Genomic DNA, 20766 nt, shown 5'->3' with positions numbered 1-20766 from the left:
TTAGCCTGATAACTTCCAAAATTAATACACAGAAATTGATTGCAGCCCTAAAAAGACAAAAAAAGCAAGCAAGCAAGCAACCAACCAAACAAAACCCCTCCAGAAAGGGGGCACAGAGAGAAATTAGTTCAACATAATAAAGGCCATATGACAAACCCACAGCTAACACCATTCTCAATGTTGAAGAGCTGAAAGAATTCCCGCTAAGATCAGGAACAAGCCAAGGGTGTCTGCTGTTGCCACTACTATTCAACATAGTTTTGTAAGTCCTAGCCACAGCATTCAAAGAAGGAAAAAAAAAAAAAAAAAAAAAAAAAAGGAATCCAAATTGGAAAAGAAGAAGTAAAACTATCACTGTTTGCATAGGACATGCTACTGTACCTAGAAAATCCTAAAGATGCTACCAGAAAACTGTTAGAGCTCATCAATGAATTTGGTAAAGTTGGGGGATACAAAATTAATACACAGAAATTGATTGTGTTTCTATATACTAAGGATGAAAGATCAGAAAATTAGGGAAACAATCCCATTTACTATCGTATCAAAAAGAATAAAATACCTAAGAATAAACCTACCTAAAGAGACAAACGACCTGTACTCTGAAAATTATAAGACACTGATGAAAGAAATCAAAGATGCCACAGATGGAAAGATATACCATGCTCTTGGACAGCAAGAATCAATATTTTCTTTTTTTTGTCTTTTTGCCTTTTCTGGGGCTGCTCCCATGGCATATGGAGGTTCCCAGGCTAGGAGTCTAATCAGAACTGTTGCTGCCAGCCTATGCCACAGCCACAGCAAAGAGGGATCCAAGCCACCTCTGCCACCTATACCACAGCTCACGGCAACGCTGGATCCTTAACCCATTGAGCAAGGTCAGGGGTCAAATCTGCAACCTCATGGTTCCTAGTCGGATTCGTTAACAACTGCGCCATGACAGGAACTCCCCAAGAATCAATATTTTCAAAATGACTATACTACCCAAGGCAATTTATAGATTCAAAGCAATCCCTATCAAATTACTAATGGCATTTTCCACAGAATTAGAATAAAATATATATATATATATATATATATTTTTTTTTTTTTGTCTTTTTGCCCTTTCTTTGGGCCGCTCTCACGGCATATGGAGGTTCCCAGGCTAGGGGTCGAATTGGAGCTGTAGCCACAGGCCTACGCCAGAGCCACAGCAACGTGGGATCCGAGCCGCATCTGCAACCTACACCACAGCTCACGGCAACGCCGGATCGTTAACCCACTGAGCAAGGGCAGGGACCGAACCCGCAACCTCATGGTTCCTAGTCGGATTCGTTAACCACTGCGCCACGAAGGGAACTCCTAGAATAAAATATTTTAATGTTTGTTTGGAAACACAAAAGACCCAGAATAGCCAACGCCATGCTGAGAAAGAAAAATGGAGCTGGAGGAATCAGGTTCCCTGACTTCAGACTATACTACAAAGACACAGCCATAAAAACAGTATGGTACTGGCACAAAACCAGAAATATAAATCAGAAGAACAGGATAGAAAGCCCAGAAGTAAACCCAGTCAACCAATCACTGACAAAAGGAGGCAAGAATATACAATGGGGAAAAGACAGTACATTCAATAAATGGTGCTGGGAAAACTGGATGGCTACAAGTAAAAGAATGAAATTAGAACACTCCCTAATACCATACACAAAAATAAACTCAGAATGGATTAAAGACCTAAATATAAGAGCTGGATACTATGAAACTCTTATTAGAGAAAAACACAGGCCAAACACTCTCTGACATAAATCACTGGAATATCTTCTCAGATGCACCTCCTCTAATGACAATAAAAACAAAAATAAACAAATGGGACCTAATTAAAAGGTTTTGCACAGCCAGGGAAACCCTAATCAAAATGAAAAGACAACCCATACACTGGGAGAAAATGTGCAAATGAAGCGACTGACAAGGGATTAATCTCCAAAATATATAAACATCTGCAGCTCAATACCAAAAAACAAACAAACAAAAAAACAAGCCCATCGAAGAGTGGGTAGAAGATCTAAACAGACAGTTCTCCAAAGAACACATACAGATGGCCAGAAAACATATGAAAAGATGTTCAACATCACTAATTATTAGAGAAATGCAAAATCAAAACAACTATGACGTACCACCTTACACCAGCCAGAATGGCCATCATCAAAAATTCTACAAAAAATAAAAGCTGGAGAGGGTGTGGAGAAAAGGGAACTCTTTTATACTGTTGGTGGGAATGTAAATTGGTGCAACCACCATGGAAAACAGTATGGAGATTCCTCCAGCAATCCCACTCCTGGGCCTCTATCCTGAGAAAACCATGACTCGAAAAGACACAGGTACCCCAAAGTTCACTGCAGCACTATATATAATAGCCAAACATGGACACAATGTTAATGTCCATCATCAAAGGAGTGGATAAAGATGTGGTACACATACACAATGGACTATTACTCAGCCACAAAAAGGAATGAAATAATGTCTTTTGCAGCAACATGGATAGACCTAGAAATTATCATGCTACATTAGTTAGACAGTGAGACACAAACATCATACGCCATCATTTATATGTGGAATCTAAAAAAAGGATACAATGAACTTCTTTGCAGAACAGAAACTGCCTTATAGGCTGAAAAGCTTATGGTTACCAAAGGAGACAGTCTTGGGGAGAAGGGATGGGCTGTGGGTTTGGGATGGAAATGTTCTAAAATTAGGTTGTGATGACAGCGGTTTGACTATAAATATAATAAAATTTATTGAATAAAAAATCGAGATTAAAAAAAAGAAAAGAAAAGAAAAAGCCACACTGAAGCTCCCTAGGTTTTCTGTAGCTCTGCTATGCTGCCAGACCTCTTGACATCTTGCTATGTTGCTGATGAGCATAACTGCTAGCCGAGCTGGAGTTTTTTGTTATAATAGCCAAAGATGCCCTAACAGATACACTCCCTCACTTCCTCCCTGAGGCCCCAGCCACAGTAAACCCTTTCTGGCTGCTGCAATGTGCTCCCCCAACCCCCTCAGGTCCACAGAACATGCTGTGCCTTTTCCCTGGAATAGTCTCCCCTTTCTCAATGTTGAGCTGACTAACTCCCTGTTTTGGTGCCTTCCCTGAACCCCAGCTCAGAGCAGACAGACTTCAGGTTGTGAGGGTTCCAGGGGTCTAAGACTGACAAACAAGTCTAGTGAACAGAAGGGAGGAGAAGGCAAGTGGAAGGCTTAAAGACTGGCAGAAATGGTCCAGAGATGAGAGCTCAGCATCAGGGTAGCTCCTGGTAACAGGTCTAGGAGGAGGCCACGGATGGTTCAAGAGGGATGGGGTGTGAGATTCTGGAACAAGGAACTCAAGAAGCTGTGAAGAGAGGCCCCAGGCAGGTTCACGCAAGGGGAGGAGGATAGATTCTCCACTGCAGAGCAGAAAGGCCTGGAGAAAGACCGGGGACTTGACCGGCAGGGAGGCTTGGAGAAGCCTGATGGTATAAGACCCAGAGGGGAGGGTTTTTTTTGAGACTCTGAGAGGCAGGAGCAGTTTGCAAAGCACCAGCACAGGCTATGAACTCCCATCATGAGATGTGAGGATTCCAGAGTGCAGAGCTCCCAAATCTAAGCCCCCAGTTACCTGAAAACTTCACTTTGCCCAGGATGTGGTAGATATTTCCAGAGAAGGGACTTGGCTTGATGGAGGACTGCATTGCTGATGAAAAAAGAGGACAGAACTGTTACTCACCTGGGGGCAGAGGCCAAGTCCAGGGTTCACAGCTACCCACAACAGGTCCTCCCCAACAGCTCTGCCGCTGTTCCCCTGGCACAAGAGACTCTTGGGTCCTCAAATTCCTCTGTCTGCTTTCAGACCCAGATGGTAAGGAGAGGAGACAGCACACAGAATACTAAAATGGTGCCAGGAAGAAGGGACAACTCTGGGGCCCTCTCACCAGTGTCTGGGACATGTCCCAGTTAAGGCTTACCTTTACACTTGGCCATAAAGCGAGTCTTCTCCAAGGGACGACCAAACCATACACAGATCTGAACCATTAATGGAAAGACTGATCCAGCATCAAATTTACCTTCATACCTTGAAAGGTTTAAAAAATTATAAATGTGAATAACTGGGGCTTTGAATGTTATTATTTAACACATTGGAAGGAACTACATATATCATATTTGAATTCTCCTTTACTTGTATGCAGTTTTGTGTACAAAACACTTACTTGGAAGCATTTATGTCTCTTTCACCTTGAGACTGGGAAGCATGTATGCCCTCTGAGAGCAGAGTGGTCTTACCTCCTTTGGACTAGCAACTCCTTAAAGTCAAAGACCCCTTCTTCCTTTCAAGCCTGCCAGTGTCCCACCAGGGATCAGAAGTCCCTCCATGTACCACTGCAGCTCTTGCTCAGGATCCCCTCCCGCTCTCTTCAGGCCGCCAACTCTGCCCCAGCCTCCCTGAAGGCAGCTTTACAGACCCAACATTATGAGTATACTCGTTCTGGAAGGAGCCAAAGGGCTGGGGCATCTCTGATCTATACTCTTGGTTTTGAGTTCAGCAGACATACTAATTGCCACAGATTCATTAATAATCAGCATTTAAAAATTTTAACTTATTATGGAAAATTCAAAACTATGCAAAGATAGAAGGTTATTAGTATAATGAATTTCCATCACTCAGCTTCCAAAGTTATGCAATGCTGGATCTGAGTCATCTGCTACCTACGCTGCAGCTTTTGGCAGTGCCAGATCCTTAACCCACTGAGCTAGGCCAGGGATTGAACCACATCCTCATGGATACTAGTCACATTCGTACTCTGCTAAGCCACAATGGGAACTTCTCTTTTGTTTTAAAATTGCACTGAATTTTATATTGTTGAAATTAGCAAGGTGGTGGCTAACATTTTTGCAACTTGACGTTCTTTTTGTCCTTCCCCTGTGCAAACATGAGATTTAGAGACCACTGGCTTCTCAGGCCTCTGTGTTCAGAGCCTGAATCCCTAGAGGAATTTGGAGGGATCAACAGAAGAATACACAAGGCCTCCTTCCAGATAAGGAAGGAGCCTTTCTATCAGGGGATGGGGGATGGGGTTGATGACCACAGAGAGGGCCGTGGGAGGGGAATGCCTGAGAATCTGTACAGCAGAGCTGAGCACGTCCTGAGCCAAAGCCTGTTCACTCTGAGGTGGTGGCCCTCTCCCAAGGAGAGAGGGGGTAACATACAGGAATAAGCAGGAGTCTGATGACTGCCATCTTGCTCAAAGAGTAAGTTATCTAATTCCTAGGAACAGACTCAGAAGGTCCTCAGAAGGGAGGGCCCAAAGGGTGCTTCTGAGGCACCTCCATCTCTGATTCTCTACAAGGACTGATTTTGATAAAGGGAAAGTTCAGACTCTATAGATTCACAGAGCCTTTTAATGAACTCCCTCACACCTGGCTCTCTCCTAAATTAATTTGCCTCCAGAAAAGCCTGAGCCCTGAGCTAGGTTAATGCAGGCCATGCCCAGAATGAGTCGGTATGGACTGGAGAATGGGTGCGTCCCTAGGCATGCACCAGGTGCAGATGGCAGAAGCCTCAGGCCCAGACCCAGAGGTATGGGCAGCAAAAGGTCGGTAGCTTTCTGCTACTGGAGAAACCCACTGGAGAGGAGGGTTTCACCCTAGAAACTCCATCTTTTTCTTTTTAGCTAAGATATAATTATCTTGTCAGGGATACGGAATGATCCCCCTATTTAAATTAAGTTTGATGTGACTCAAATCAGAGGTCCCTTCTAACAATGTGCCTGAAAACCTTCAATGTCACATATTGACCTTCCGGGGTGTTTTCATTTTTATGGCTGCACCCACTGTGCCATAATGGGAACTCCTGTTTTTGTGTTTTAAACAGAATAGTACAGTTTTTTGCTGGTACAAAATATGAGTGATGTAAGGGGTGGCTGGAGGATGTAGAGGGGTGGCTGAGGGGAGTAATGAGGATAATAAAGAGGATTCAAATCAACATGAGGTGGAGTTCCCATTGTGGCGCAGTGGTTAACGAATCCGACTAGGAACCATGAGGTTGCGGGTTCGGTCCCTGCCCTTGCTCAGTGGGTTGACGATCCGGCGTTGCCGTGAGCTGTGGTGTAGGTTGCAGACGCGGCTCGGATCCTGCATTGCTGTGGCTCTGGTGTGGGCCGGTGGCTGCAGCTCTGATTAGACCCCTAGCCTGGGAACCTCCATATGCTGCGGGAGCGGCCCAAGAAATGGCAAAAAGACAAAAAACAAACAAACAAACAAACAAAAAAAAACAAATCAACATGAGGTAACAGTTTTTTAAAATTTGTCTTTTTGCCATTTCCAGGGCTGCTCCGCGGTATATAGACGTTCCCAGGGTAGAGGTCGAATTGGAGCTGTAGCCACCAGCCTATGCCAGAGCTACAGCAATGCGGGATCCGAGCCGTGTCTGCAACCTACACCACAGCTCACAGCAATGCCGGATCCTTAATCCCCTGAGCAAGGCCAGGGATCAAACCCACAACCTCATGGTTCCTAGTCAGACTCGCTAACCACTGAGCCACAACGGAAACTCCCGAGCTATCAGTTTTGGCTAAGCTTTAACATCTGTCTTCCCCTGAAACTTCAGCAGAACAAAACTAGTTATCCATTCCGTACAGGGATAAGTGCTGCATGTTGGTTACACGTATAGGGTCTGAAGCCACATAACCTGGGTCTGAAACCCAACTCTTTCATTTATTAGCTGTGTGACTTTGTACAAGACACTTAACTTCCTGTTGCCTCATTCACCTTATCTCTAAAATGAGAACAAGGAGTTCTCGTTGTGGTGCATCGGAAACGAATCTGACTAGTAACCATGAAGTTGTGGGTTCTACCCCTGGCCTCGCTCAGTGGGTTAAGGATCTGGCGTTGCTATGAGCTGTGGTGTAAGTTGCAGATGTGGCTCAGATCCTGTGCTGCTGTGGCTGTGGCGGAGGCCAGCACCTACAGCTCCAACTCAACCCCTTGCCTGGGAACCTCCTTTATGTATAGAGATGTGTGACTGGGTCACTTTGCTCCAATACAATAGATATTGACAGAACACTGTGAACCAAATGTAATGGACAAATTAAAATCATTAAAAAAAAATGAGGACAATAATGGAATCTACCTATTAGGCTTGGCTTAAGGATTAACGAGAGAACACAGTTGAACTCTGAGTGACACTCCCAACAGAACTTTCTGTGATGACAGAAATGTTCCTTTCATTTTGCTCTTTAGGGCTGCACCCGTGACATATGGAGGTTCCCAGGCTAGGGGCTGAATTGGAGCTGTAGCCACTGGCCTATACTACAGCCACAGCAACTCAGAATCTGAGCTGCAACTGCAACCTATGCCACGGCTCATGGCAAGGCCGGATCCCCCATCCACTGAGCGAGGTCAGGGATCAAACCCACAGCCTCAAGGATATTAGTCAAATTCATGTCCACCGTGCCACAACGGGAACTCCAGAAATGTTCTGGATCTGTACTGTCCAACACAGGAGCTGCTAGTCACAGGGAGCCATTTAGCACTTGAAATGTGGCTTGTGTGACTGAAAAGGCTGAATTTTAAATTTTAATTTTTATTACTTTTACATTTACATTTTTTAAAGTAGCCAAATGTGGCCAGTGGTTGCCGTACTGGACAGCAAAGTCTTAGAACAACGTGTAGCACACAGTAGGTGCTCAAGAGATGCTCAAGCATGATTACAGTGCACTTCCCCCTCTCTTTTCTCCTGCTCTCCCATCTGAGGGACAGATTCAGGCTGGGAGGCCACCTGTGGAGAAGAGACCATCTCCTGGGCCACAAGAGCAGGGAACCTACCTGTCGGCTGGGAACCCTAGAGGACTGACTAGGGTTTCTCAGGGGGACTCTCTCACCTGGAAGGGTTATAACTCCTTGGTTCCAGGCCAGCCTCCTTGCCCTCCCTGGAGGCTAGAGGAAACATACGATACTGTTGTGCTTGGTGCCTACACGATGACTCATTAAGTCTCAACATTCAGCAAGGCCTCAATTTGCTGGACTTCTGGCAAGGTCAGTGGCTACTGGGACATGGCAGGCCCTTGAAGCTGCCACTGTCACCCTCGTAGAGCACAACTGGCATTTTCACTTTTTCATTTCTATAAACAAATAAATCACTGGGTTTACAAAAAAATCATAGCTACTTTTCAATGATGATACTTGCCAGCCAGGGTACAGTAGATATCGAGATCGTAGCATCTGAGGACTCCAAAAACTATTTTCTGAGAGAATCAGTTCAATGTCTTCATTCCTTTGAAAACACACATAAAACCCCAGTTAATCCGGACCATCAACCTCAACCTGACACTGTGCTTCCTCTCCGTACCTCACACACACACATGCAAGCACACACATATTCATTTTTCTGTTATCTCACCCCTAAATATTTCAGTACCTATCTCTAGGAACAAGGCACAATATGACCTGTGCAGCTATGGCAAAACCAGGATTCTGAACCTGCTATGCCACATGGGAACTTCCAAAAACCCTCATTTCAGTTAAGAGCCCTGAAAGGTTCATATACACAGGAAAGCTGGAGATGTACTGATCTAATATACACCCATTTGCTTTTTTTTTTTTTTTTTTTTTTGTCTTTTGTTTTTTCAGAGCCGCACCCGTAGCATATGGAGGTTCCCAGGCTGGGGGTCGAATAGGAGCTACAGCTGCTAGCCTACTCCAGAGCCATAGCAACGCCAGATCCGAGCCTCATCTGCGACCTACACCACAGCTCACGACAATGCTGGATCCTTAACCCACTGAGCAAGGCCAGGGATTGAACCCGCAACCTCATGGTTCCTAGTTGGATGGATTTGTTTCTACTGTACCACGATGATGGGAATTCCATAACATACACCCATTTTCAAATTTCTCCCCTTTTGTGTGGTAATCCAATCAAGGACTGCTCATTGAATTTACAATCGCTATTTTCTTCTAATCTAGAACAACTCCTCCAACTTTTTTTGTTTGTTTCTCATGGAGTTGACATTTCTGAAGGGTTCATGCCAGCTGTTTTGTGTCCCACAACTTGGATTTGTTTGGTTGCTCTGAATGATTAGATTCAGTTAAACATTTTGGCAAGATTGATGGCCAGGGGATGTTATGTCCTTCCCATGGTGTCACATGAAGGAGGCCCATGATGTCAGTCTGTCCCATGGGTGGTCCTGCTAAATTTAATCATTTGGTTAAAGTCATGTGTTCTAGACGAGACCTCTCCACTGTGAAGTAAGTAGTAAGTAGTCTGTGGAGTGATAGAAAAGGTTACAAAAGGACTTTCTAGTTCTAGAGATTCTCGCTTACTTATTAGCCAGCATCCTTCTACAAAGCAGAGCTTTGCGGTTCTGTCCTTCTGCATGTTTTGATTATCACGTGGACTCACTTTGTGTGCTATAGAGTCCATTAATTATCGTGGTTCTCTCATATACTCAAGTTTTTCCAAATTTGGTAGTGGGAGCTTCTTAAGCTAGTTTTTGTATCCTTTTGACATATCTCCACTAATCTTTGAATACTTCCTTGCTTTTCTGGTATAAATGTACTAGGCTCACCTCGTACTTTTACTGCCTAGACCTGCCATCAGCCAATTCTCCAAGGAGTCCTGATATCCTGCAGTGGGGACTGGTACTTAGAAACCAAGATCTAAAGGCAGAGGTACTAACTGCTGCTGTGGTACTACTTCTGGTCCCCTTTCATGGAAAGAACTAGGAATTAATCTTTTTTTTTTTTTTTTGAAATAATGAATTTGTATTGAGTCTCCCAATTCAACTTCCACATATGCAGGGTTTTTCCTTACCTTTCCCATTTCATATTTATAATTTCCCTTCTCTAAGCAGTGATGTTTGAAATCAGGGTTCCAACAGAGGATTACATTCAAAAGCTACTTGAATTATTGTGTATGTACTTATTACTTTGATAGACAGATAGATTCACTCTTTTGTTTGCATGTTTGCCCTTCTTACTGACTTAATTTGTGAGGATGTATATACCTTTTAGCCTTCTTATTGAGCAAACAATACTGCTGTATGACCAGATGTTTTCTCTTCATACATACATTCACATACAAAGTAATTCATTCTCGACTTTTAGTTTGTACTTTGGACCCAAGTCTATGAAGTAAGATATAATTTCCCTATGTTTCTATGTCATGTCTCTCACATCTTAACACAAAGAACATTTAGTCTTGACTTCCAACCTTTAATAAATGAGAACATGAATGCATCACAACAAAACGTCTCAAAACAGTACAGGATACTGACACACGGGTCCTTTTGGGGATTTTTTTATGCAGAACCAAAAGCACTTCAAAACCTGACTTCTATAAATGCTCAGGTCTTAGATTCAGTGATAAGACTGAGGAGGTCATAGCTAGAGTTCTGTATCTGAGGAAGAGGCTGGTCTTGCAGAGTGAAGTTTACCTGGTGATGATTCCATCTTCTGCAAGAATGAAGGCTGCAGTAGGATTGGCAGCCCTGATGAGGCTCTGCAGCTGAACTAGGAGAGGGTGCCTCTGCTCGGTGGTGTGACTGGTGAATACCACGTTACTCACTAGGCCTGGGAAATAAAACCAGGAGGGGTTCAGCCTTCAGAGTCCTGACTGGGGCTGAGAGTTCACACAACTGTGAGCCCTTGCTCCCTCCCTGACCATTCCTTTTAGCAGTCCCCTTGTGTAGACACCCCCCCCCCCAAAAAAAAACTAATACACAGAACTATCATTCTGTTCCCCGCTCTGCCACTGCAAGCTCTTGCAGTGAATGGCCTCAATGCTATAGCTGCCTCATTTCCTAACCTCTGTCTTAATTCTTTCTAGCTGATACCTGGAGCTTCTTCATCAAAGGGTCCTTTTCACATCCCATGTACTTAACCTCTTCAGGAACTGGTGCCAATGACTTTCATTAGTTCAGAACACTGTCATTTACCAAGCACAAACCATATGTCGACGCTAACCACTCTCAGAGAGTGCACAGTTAAGGAGTCTCACCCGTGGACCCACAGTTTCGAGGTAAGTGCTAACAAAGAGTCACATAGTGACACAGTAAGGAAGGGGGGCCCATGTAAAGAGAGGTTGTGGACTGGGGCCACAATCACTCCCAACCTTTCTGTGAAAATAAATAAGTAAAATCCACAACACTATAGAAAATACAGAAATCAGAGAATTTATCACATCCCACTATGCCAACAAAATTATAATACCTCTTCCATACTTATCCTTTTTGGTCTTTTGTCTTTTTAGGGCTGTACCTGTGGCATATGGAGGTTCCCAGGCTAGGGGTTGAAGTGGAGCTGTAGCTGCTGATCTACACCACAGCCACGGCAACTCGGGATCCAAGCCGTGTCTGTGACCTACACCACAGCTTTTGGCAATGCTGGATCCTTTACCCGCTGAGTGGGGCCAGGGATCGAACCTGTGCCCTCATGGATACTAGTCAGGTTCTGTTAACCACTGAGCCATGACAGAACTCCCCTTCCAAACTTATTCTTATTTTTACATGGCTATGAATATAGCACACACACCATTTCTGCTACAAGATCATTTGCATTTGTGTTAATCAATCACTTTATTCACTTCTTAATATTGTGAAAATTTCAAACATACACAAAAGTACAAAAAAAAAAATAGTAAAATGAATGCCCATGTGCCCATCGCTGACTTCAAGAATTATAAACACTGGCTAATTGCAGAGTTCCCGTCGTGGTTCAGTGGTTAATGAATCTGACTAGGAACCATGAGGTTGTGGGTTCGATCCTTGGCCTCGCTCAGTGGGTTAAAGATCCAGCGTTGCCGTGAGCTGTGGTGTAGGTCAAAGACACAGCTCAGATCTGGTGTTGTGGTGGCTCTGGCGTGGGCTGGCAGCCACAGCTCCGATTAGACCCCTAGCCTGGGAACCTCCATATGCTGCGGGTGTGGCCCTCAAAAAGACAAAAGACAAACAAAAAAAACAACTTATTGTGGGGATTATTTTGCAAAGCAAATATGAAATCATTATGTTGTACACCTGAAATGTAATGTTATACCTCAATTATACTTCAATAAAAGGAAAGAAAGTTATTTGCTATTTAGTAACAAAATAAAGGTGTATTCTTTCTTTTGAATTATTTGGTACAAAAATATTCATGAGAGGTTATACATGGTGTCCTTTTTTTTTTTTTTTTTTGTACTTTTGCCATTTCTTGGGCTGCTCCCGCAGCACATGGAGGTTCCCAGGCTAGGGGTCGAATCGGAGCTGCAGCTGCTGGCCTAAACCACAGTCACAGCAACGGGGATCCAAGCCGCGTCTGTGACCTACACCACAGCTCAGGGAAACGCCGGATCGTTAACCCACTGAGCAAGGGCAGGGATCGAATCTGCAACCTCATGGTTCCTAGTCGGATTCATTAACTATTGAGCCACTACGGGAACTCCATGGTGTCCTTTATCATTAACCATTTTCAATATTTTGCTTGAGAAAGTTCCTGTCATGGTGCAGTAGAAAAAAATCTGACTAGAAACCATGAGGTTGTGGGTTCGATCCCTGGCCTTGCTCAGTGGATTAAGGATCCAGGGTTGCCATGAGCTGTGGTGGAGGCTGCACATATGGCTCAGATCTGGCATTGCTGTGATTTTGGTGTAGGCCAGCAGCTACAGCTCTGATTTGACCCCTAGCTTGGGAACTTCCATATGCCGTGGGTGCAGCCCTAAAAAGACAAAAAATAAAATGCTTCTCCTGTATAGAACATATTATAATTATATTTTATTTTTTGGTTTAATACAAGATACTTTTCCTTTTACTAGATGTTTATGCCATTTATATTTACTGACACTTTGATTCTGTCACCTTATGTGGAATTTTGTTAAAATTTTTAAAAACCTTCAGCAGTATGATTTCTGCATTCTGTTTTCTGCTTTCCTTTTGACAACTGGTGGCCTTACAGTCTGTTTTAAGTTCTTTTTTTCTTTTTAGGGCCATACCTGCAGCACACAGACATTCCTGGGCTAGGGGTCCAATCGGAGCTGCAGCTGCTGGCCTAAGCCACAGCCATGGCAACCTGAGACCTGAGCCGCATCTGAACCCTACACCACAGCTCATGGCAATGCTGGGTCTTCAACTCAGTGAGCAAGGCCAGGGATCAAACCCTTATCCCCATGGATACTAGTCAGGTTCATTACCGCTGAGCCACAACAGGAGCTCTCAGAATCTCATTTTCTTTACAGCTTCTCCCACACTTGAAACTTCCATCCTCAAGGTCTTCATGTATGACTTAGATGTGGTAACAGCACAAGACTCAGGAATTCAAATGAAGAATATATCTGCATCTTGTTTATTCTATGTTAAAAAGGTTCCTCACATGCCTTCCTGTTCAGAAGCTTTAACATTAAGAGTGTCAGAGAAGCCTCCTAGCAAAGGTGACATTGGCAGTGTTTGTACTCCCATTTCCATGTAGAAAGGAAGGCTGTGGGGAGGCAGTGAGGACAGCCTGGTGAGCCTCCTGCCAGAACTCCATGTCCTGGAGCAGCCACAGAAAGTGGCTGGGGCCTTTGGAAACTGTGAGGCAAGGCTAGGTGGCCAGGCCCAGAACGTGGCACAGTGGGGAAGCAGGCAGGGTTCTAGAAGGCTCAGCACATTCCAGAGATAGCAAATATGGGAGCCGGCTCCTGCAAAAGGACCCTGAGATTCCCATGGGTGGAAGACAAGAATAGCTGTGGTGGATCTTGCAGGGAGGAGCCACGAAAGGCTGAGAGAAGATCTATACAGGCCCCAGGACTCAGTTTAGTATAGGCTTGGGCAAAATAAACTGAACTCAGATTAGTGCAAATGTGCCGACCTGTGCAGCATGCACCAGGGTCACAAGCGCAGGCCTGTCCTGGCCTGCCCAAGGAAAGGCTAGGGTCTGGGTCTCTGACACACACACCTTGCTCAAAGTCCTGTCTGCCCCAGGAGTACCATGTAGACAAACCCTGTGGGCTTTGGATTCTAGGTCAGGAATTGGACATAGAAAAGGGGCTTTGCTTTATGGAGAAACAAGCAAGAGGATTATCCCCAGCATTCCTCAGGCCAGCTATGCAAACTGCTACCTGCCAAGAGGAAATACCATCTTTGAGGTAAGGTACAGCAGTTATCTGGAGCACAGGGTGAAGAGGCCACTGTAGGCGGTTTCATCCGGCTTGAAGCAGGAGCTTCTGCTCTGTATCAAGGACTAGACACTCAGATCTGGCCAAGGTCTCATCAGTCTGGGCTGTGAGTGAGCAGGCAGCCTGACCTGGTCCATTCCCAAGAGTGGAGAAACATCTCTGAGGTCTGTGTGATCATCCCAGTCTGGCTACAGGCTTCCAGCAGCCCAAGAGAATACAAATCTCACTTCTTTTGTCTACAGATACTTCTAAAAGCAGGCCAGGTAGTAAAATATCTGCCCTTTGCTTTAAAGCCAGCATTATAATGAGCCTGGCTTGTTTAAGCACTGAGATTATTTCCCAATCCTTGGAATTTTGAATACACATCATTTTGGGGCTACAATATAGCGCTTTTCTCATTGTAAAATAATCGCCTGCTGTAAAAGCAGTGAATCAGGGAGCTTGACTCATGAAATCATGAACAGGAACAAAGGAGGTAACTGCTCCCTTGGGACATGAAATGTTTGTTTATCGGTGGCAGATCCTACCTCTAAGAGAGCCATCAAATCCCTGAGGAGAAAGAAATACTTGCCTTTTATCTCCTGTCTCCTTAGACAGTCCATGCCCATGGTGAGCCAGGTCAGATCAGTCTATAGGGTCTTTTGGGCCCTGATGTAAGGGGAAGATGTCTACCAAGACACTGTCACTTCAAGCCCCTTGTTCAGAAAACAGCATGTATGACCTCAAGGTCATCTGCCCACATCCCTAGCTTTCTTTACTTAAGCAAGAATTTGACACACATTGCTTCTGAACAATGAGTTGGAAGGCAATGTTAGTGAAATATGTCTACCAAATGCCAGAGAGAACTCATTCTGTCTTGTTCTAAAAGGGCTTTCCTGTTATAATTCTAGGAATACCCAGGTTCATGGACAGTAAGGATAGAGGACTTCCCTAAGGCTCTCTGCCAGGGTAGCCTGATCATCTTTTCCCAATGCAAAAAAAGCAGACGGTCACCGAAGGAGAAAGTGCCAAGAAGCCAAGGGGCACTAGGGTGGCAATAATCATTTGGTCATGTAATGGACAAGGGGCTGATGATAGCCACACCCTTGGCTTTGATCATGACTACCAAAAATGTATCAAAGGATCAAATAGCTCTCCTTGGTTATCTCCTGGACCTATGTTTTCTCCTGTGTATTCCATTTCAAATATGAATCACCAACTTTCCCAATCTCCCAAGCTAGATAGAAACCTAGGAGTCATTCCAGATACCTCCTTTTCCAATGTCCCCATCCTCCCAATCCAGTCTGTTACCAGATCCTATTGACCAACCCCCATAAAATCTCTTTAATCGACCTGAGGTGGACACTGTGGATAGACGCAGCCAACCACTATTCCTAAAAAAAAAAAGACAAACTAAGCCCAGTTCTTACAGAAGCCACACTAACCCTCACCTCACAGTAAGGAAGGACAATGCAAGGCTGAGTGTAAACTACAGGATGGGTGGATTTTTCTAAAAGTTATAAAGTAGATGTGGAAAGTTTCAGAGTATGTAGCAGGGCACTAAGGGAGAAAGTTCTACTAAGTCATACCCTGCATTCATGGGACAGGAGAAATGCATCAAAATCTTACTGATCTAGAGGCTAGGAACACCTATTCAGTCCACTGACGCTAACTGGAAGGCCAGGGCAGACTTATATCCAATTCAGAAGAGGTGTTGCCATCGCAATTCACATTATCGTTAGAAACTCTTGAAGGAAATCTACCTATCAAATACGATAAAAGCAAAAAAATGCCAAACTTTTCCCTAGATCAATTTTGTTGGTTTTAGATTTCAGAATGGTAGGTGGAAAACAAACCAACCAGAATGGTAGGTGGGAGCATGAAGAAAAGTCTGTTGCATCTAAATAGAATTTGAAAGGCATTCAAGCAGGAAGTAAAGCATATTACTTACCTTGTGAACACTGGTCAAGACATTTAGGAAAAAGAAATCTAGGGAGAAAAAAAATATTTTAAAATCATTAATTTCAGAATTTTCATTATTTCTCATAAAAATGTGAGTATCACTAATATACAAGATGTTACTCAGTTGGCCGATTGGCAGGCAACACTGAGCATTAAGGATGGCCAGGGTTATGCAAAAGGTTTTCATTCCTTTGAACTAAAGCTCTACAAACCTCAGAGAAGTCCCCACATGATCAATTCTCGGTGCAATGTTGAAGAGGGGAGAGCTCACTCTCAAGACTACAGGAAATGGAGACAGAGAGCTTGGTCTTTTTTCCCCCACAAAGAGATACTGTCCTGATAGTAAAGGGGACACATCAAAAGAAAAGAAAAGTTACGTTTGCCTAACTATGCCAAGGGCCTTCGGTACCAAATTTGCCATGTTTCCCTTTCTGTGTAAAACAGAATCCTGGTTCCCCTTTAATCCCATTCTGAGCTCAAATAATGAAGGAAATGCAGGAAACTGACTGGATCAAGCATATTCTCAGTGCTTTAAAACTTCTAAAACATCACAGTGCTCTCTCGGCGAAGAAAACTAACATTAATGAGAAGAGCTGCCTTTTACTGAGGTCGTACTATGGGCTGGGCGCTGTACAAGCAGCTTACATACACAATTTTATTTTCGCATCACCCTGTGTTAGGGTACTTAAAAGCTGCAAAGAGTGGGAACTTCCACATGCCTCGGGTGCAGCTCTAAAAAAAAAAAAAGACAAACTAAACCCAGTTCTTACAGAAGCCACACTAACCCCCACCTCACAGTAAGGGAAAACAAAAGTCTACTATACTCTACCTCCACCCATTTTTTCAAAAAATAAAACATGATCTAGGAGCAACAAGGCAAATTATTTTTGCTTCAGTAGCCACTTTACAAAAAAACACCAAACCACTGGATTTGAGAGTTTAAAAAATTTGATTCTCAAAAAAACTTATTATAAATGTACTACACAATCCATAGCTAAAACCATATTAAAGGTTAAACATTACATGCTTTCCCCTTCAGCTCAGGAGCAAGATCAGAAGGAAGATGGTGTCATTATACCCTGGAGGTTTTAGTTAAGGTAATTAAACAAGGAAAGGAAATAAAAGACATCTAGTTTGGAAAGGAAAAAGTAAAACTATCTCTCTTCATTCATGAGATGCTTTTGTATACCGAAAATCCTAAGGAGTCCACACACACATAACAAGCCAAAAGAGAACTAATAAATGAGTTCATCAAAGATGCAGGATGTAAGATCAATTTACAAAAATCAACTGCATGTCTATACACTACCAATGAGCAAGCCAAAAATAAAATTAACAAAAAATTCAATATCAAAAAGAATAAATTACACAAAGGAAGTATAAGACTTGTACAATGAAAACAAAAAAACATTGCTAAGAGAAATTAAAGACCTAAATAAATGTTAAGACCTAATCTACATTTACACACTGGAAGACTTAATATACTTAATACGGCAAAATTCCCCAACTAGATCTACAAATTCATTGCATTTCCTATCAAAAATCCTAAGTGTTTTTTTATTTTATTTTTTTAGCCAGGTCTGTGGCGTGTGGAAGTACTTGAGCCAGAAACTGAACCTGAGCCACAGCAGCAACCTAAGCTGCTGCAGTGACAACACCAGATCCTTAACCTACTGTACCACAAGAGAACTCCCAAAATTCTCTCATTTTAAGTGTACAATTCAATGATTTTTTAATTTTTTTATTTTTTGTCTTTTTTGTCTTTTTGCTATTTTGTGGGCCGCTCTCACGGCATATGGAGGTTCCCAGGCTAGGGGTCGAATCGGAGCTATAGCTGCCAGCCTATGCCAGAGCCACAGCAACGCAGGATCCGAGCCGCGTCTGCGACCTACACCACAGCTCATGGCAACACCGGATGGTTAACCCACTGAGCAAGGGCAGGGATCGGACCCGCAACCTCATGGTTGAGAGTTTAAAAAATTTGACCACTGCGCCACGATGGGAACCACTGCGCCACGACGGGAACTCCTCAATGATTTTTTTAAAGTAAATATACAGAGTTGTGCAATCATCGCCACAATTCAGTTTTAGAACATTTTCATCACTGAAGGAAGATCTTTCCTTTCTGTCTTCCCAGACCTTTTATTCCTCTTCTTTGAGCTCTTCCCACATCACCTTGTTAGTTTCTCTTCCTAATTTTTTCTTGACAGTACAGAGGAGTACTTGTCTAGAATGTAACCTGTCTTTATTTGCTTATTACTATCTTTTCCTACCTTTCTATGATAATCTCTCTGGTAGTGCCTCATTCCACGTTAGACCTCTTTCTACTTTAATTCATCTTTAAGTAAACTTGAGAAAACGAAGAGACAAATGGTAGAAAGATCGGCATATAAGAGTCAATATGGCATTCCAAAGTACAATGGTGATGCTCAACATTCACTATATAACCTAACCTAAGGCAGAAGGAAAAACAGATCACCTTAGCTTTCTTCTTTTCTTTTCAGGGCTGCACCTGCACCATATGGAAGTGCCTGGGCTAGGGGTCAAATTGGAGCTGCAGCTGCAGGCCTATACCACAGCCACAGCAACAATGGATCCAAGCCGTGTATCTGCGACCTACCTCCAGCTTGTGGTAATGCTGGATCCTTAACCCACTACAAGGCCAGGGATCGAACCCACAACCTCATGGACACTATGCCAGGTTCTAAACCCACTAAACCACAATGGGAACTCCCACCTTAGCTTTTTTTTTTTTTCTTCTTTTGTAACAGCAGAACCCAGGTCAGAGCTAAAGAGAAGGGAGAATGGTGAAGACATTTCCTGGGATCAGTTAAGGTGATTAGGAAAGTAACTTCTAACGTAATTTCTATGAGAAGTTTACAGACATTAACTTGGGATTCAAATAAAAGGGGAGCTTTTTCAGATGAAGATCTAAGGACAGCTGTCAGTTAACCAGGAAATGATAATAATATGGACTAGCTAGAAAGACCACATGCATAAGACCTGATGATGCAGAACAGAAAAGAGAAACAAGATTGAAAACAAAGAGAGTCTCAGAGAACTCTGGGACAACGTTAAATACACCAACATCCATATTATAGGGGTGCCAGAAGGAGAAGAGAGAGAGAAGGGGACAGAAAAAATATTCCAAGAGATAATAGCTGAAAACTTCCCTAACATGGGAAAGGAACCACTCACTCAAATCCAGGAAGTGCAACGAGTACCATATAAAATAAACCCAAGGAGGAACACCTGAGACACATATTAATCAAACTGACCCAAATGAAGGACAACGAGAAAATCTTGAAAGCAGCTAGGGAAAAGAAACAAGTAACATACAAGGGAACCCCAATGAGGTTATCAGCAGATTTTTCAGCAGAAATGCTGCAGGCCAGAAGAGAATGGCAGGATATACTTAAAGTGATGAAAGGAAAAAACCTCCAACCAAGCTTACTTTACCCAGCAAGGCTCTCATTCAGATTTGAAGGAGAAATCAAAAGCTTTACAGATAAGATACGAAATCATCCACGCACAATTATGCTACCAAAATCAGAAACTGTGAGAAGAAGAGGGTACAAATGCAGGACACTGGAGATGCACTTGCAATTAAGAGACCAACTTAAAACAATCTCGGATATATATACAGACTATTATATCAAAACTTCAGAATAACTGCAAACCAAAAATCTACAATTGACACACACACAAATAAGAAAAATCAACTCAAATACAACACTGAAGATAGTCATCAAACCACAAGAAGAGAGAACAAGAGAAGGGAAGAAAAAAGAGCAACAAAAACAAATCGAAAACAATTAATAAAATGGCAATAAGAACATACATATCAATCATTACCTTAAATGTTAATGGACTAAACGCCCCAACCAAAAGACATAGACTGGCTGAATGGATACAAAAACAAGACCCATATGTATGCTGTCTTCAAGAGACCCACTTCACTTCTAGGGACACATACAACTTGAAAGTGAGAGGATGGAAGAAAATATTCCATGCAAATGGGAATCAAAAGAAAGCTGGAGTAGCAATACTCCTATCAGACAAAATAGACTTTAAAATGAAGAATATTTTAAGGGACAAGGAAGGTCACTACCTAATGATCAAAGGATCAATCCAAGAAGAAGATATAACAATTTTAAATATCTATGCACCCAACATAGGTTCACCACAATACATAAGGCCACTGCTAACAGCCTTAAAAGGACAAACCAACAATAACACAATAATAGTGGGGGACTTTAACACCCCACTTACAGCAATGGACAGATCATCCAGACAGAAAATCAATAAGGAAACACAGGCCCTGAATGAAGCAACAGACCAGATGGACTTAATAGATATTTATAGGACATTCCATCCAAAAGCAACAGAATACATATTCTTCTCAAGTGCACATGGAACATTCTCTAAGATTGATCACATCCTATGTGACTAACAGTGGGAATCTGGTTAAGACAATTATGTCCATACATACACAAAACGGTTACATAATCAATCAAAATGTAATCACCACTGTAATATGGAACATATATATGTTCACTTACATGATAACATGTTTATATGTTAATCTAAGAGGCAAGACATAAAGTTATATGTATACCACAAATGCAAAAAATCATGCAGAAAAGACCATGTAAAAAAGACCAGAAAGGTATTCACAAGGATTATAATAGTTA

General features: G+C 42.8%; 1 protein-coding gene across 6 annotated transcripts in view; it reads right to left on the bottom strand.

Annotated features, from left to right (window-relative positions):
• The window catches only part of DNAAF9 (dynein axonemal assembly factor 9), a 152369-nt gene that overhangs the window by 13061 nt on the left and 118542 nt on the right, over positions 1 to 20766 (bottom strand). For 5 of the 6 annotated variants that reach the window (XM_021078125.2, XM_021078124.2, XM_085003365.1 and 2 more), the window contains exons 29-33: positions 16062 to 16099; positions 10440 to 10575; positions 8195 to 8281; positions 3978 to 4084; positions 3632 to 3706 (exon numbers count right to left, since the gene is read on the bottom strand). In XM_021078125.2, coding sequence (XP_020933784.2) covers positions 3632 to 3706; positions 3978 to 4084; positions 8195 to 8281; positions 10440 to 10575; positions 16062 to 16099 — 443 coding nt within the window. Of the gene's footprint in view, positions 1 to 3631; positions 3707 to 3977; positions 4085 to 8194; positions 8282 to 10439; positions 10576 to 12456; positions 12539 to 13152; positions 16100 to 20766 lie in introns of those variants that run through there. The other variant, XR_014832059.1, reaches the window with a different exon arrangement.

This window comes from Sus scrofa, chromosome 17 (assembly GCF_054392235.1).
Source record: "Sus scrofa isolate SSC_HxYL_T2T_F1_AM1 chromosome 17, Sscrofa_HxYL_maternal_Yorkshire_Landrace_v2.0, whole genome shotgun sequence".
In the NCBI taxonomy this organism is placed as follows: domain Eukaryota; kingdom Metazoa; phylum Chordata; class Mammalia; order Artiodactyla; family Suidae; genus Sus; species Sus scrofa.
Note: the sequence above shows the minus strand (reverse complement) of the source record. Positions and strands in the feature narration are given on the sequence as shown.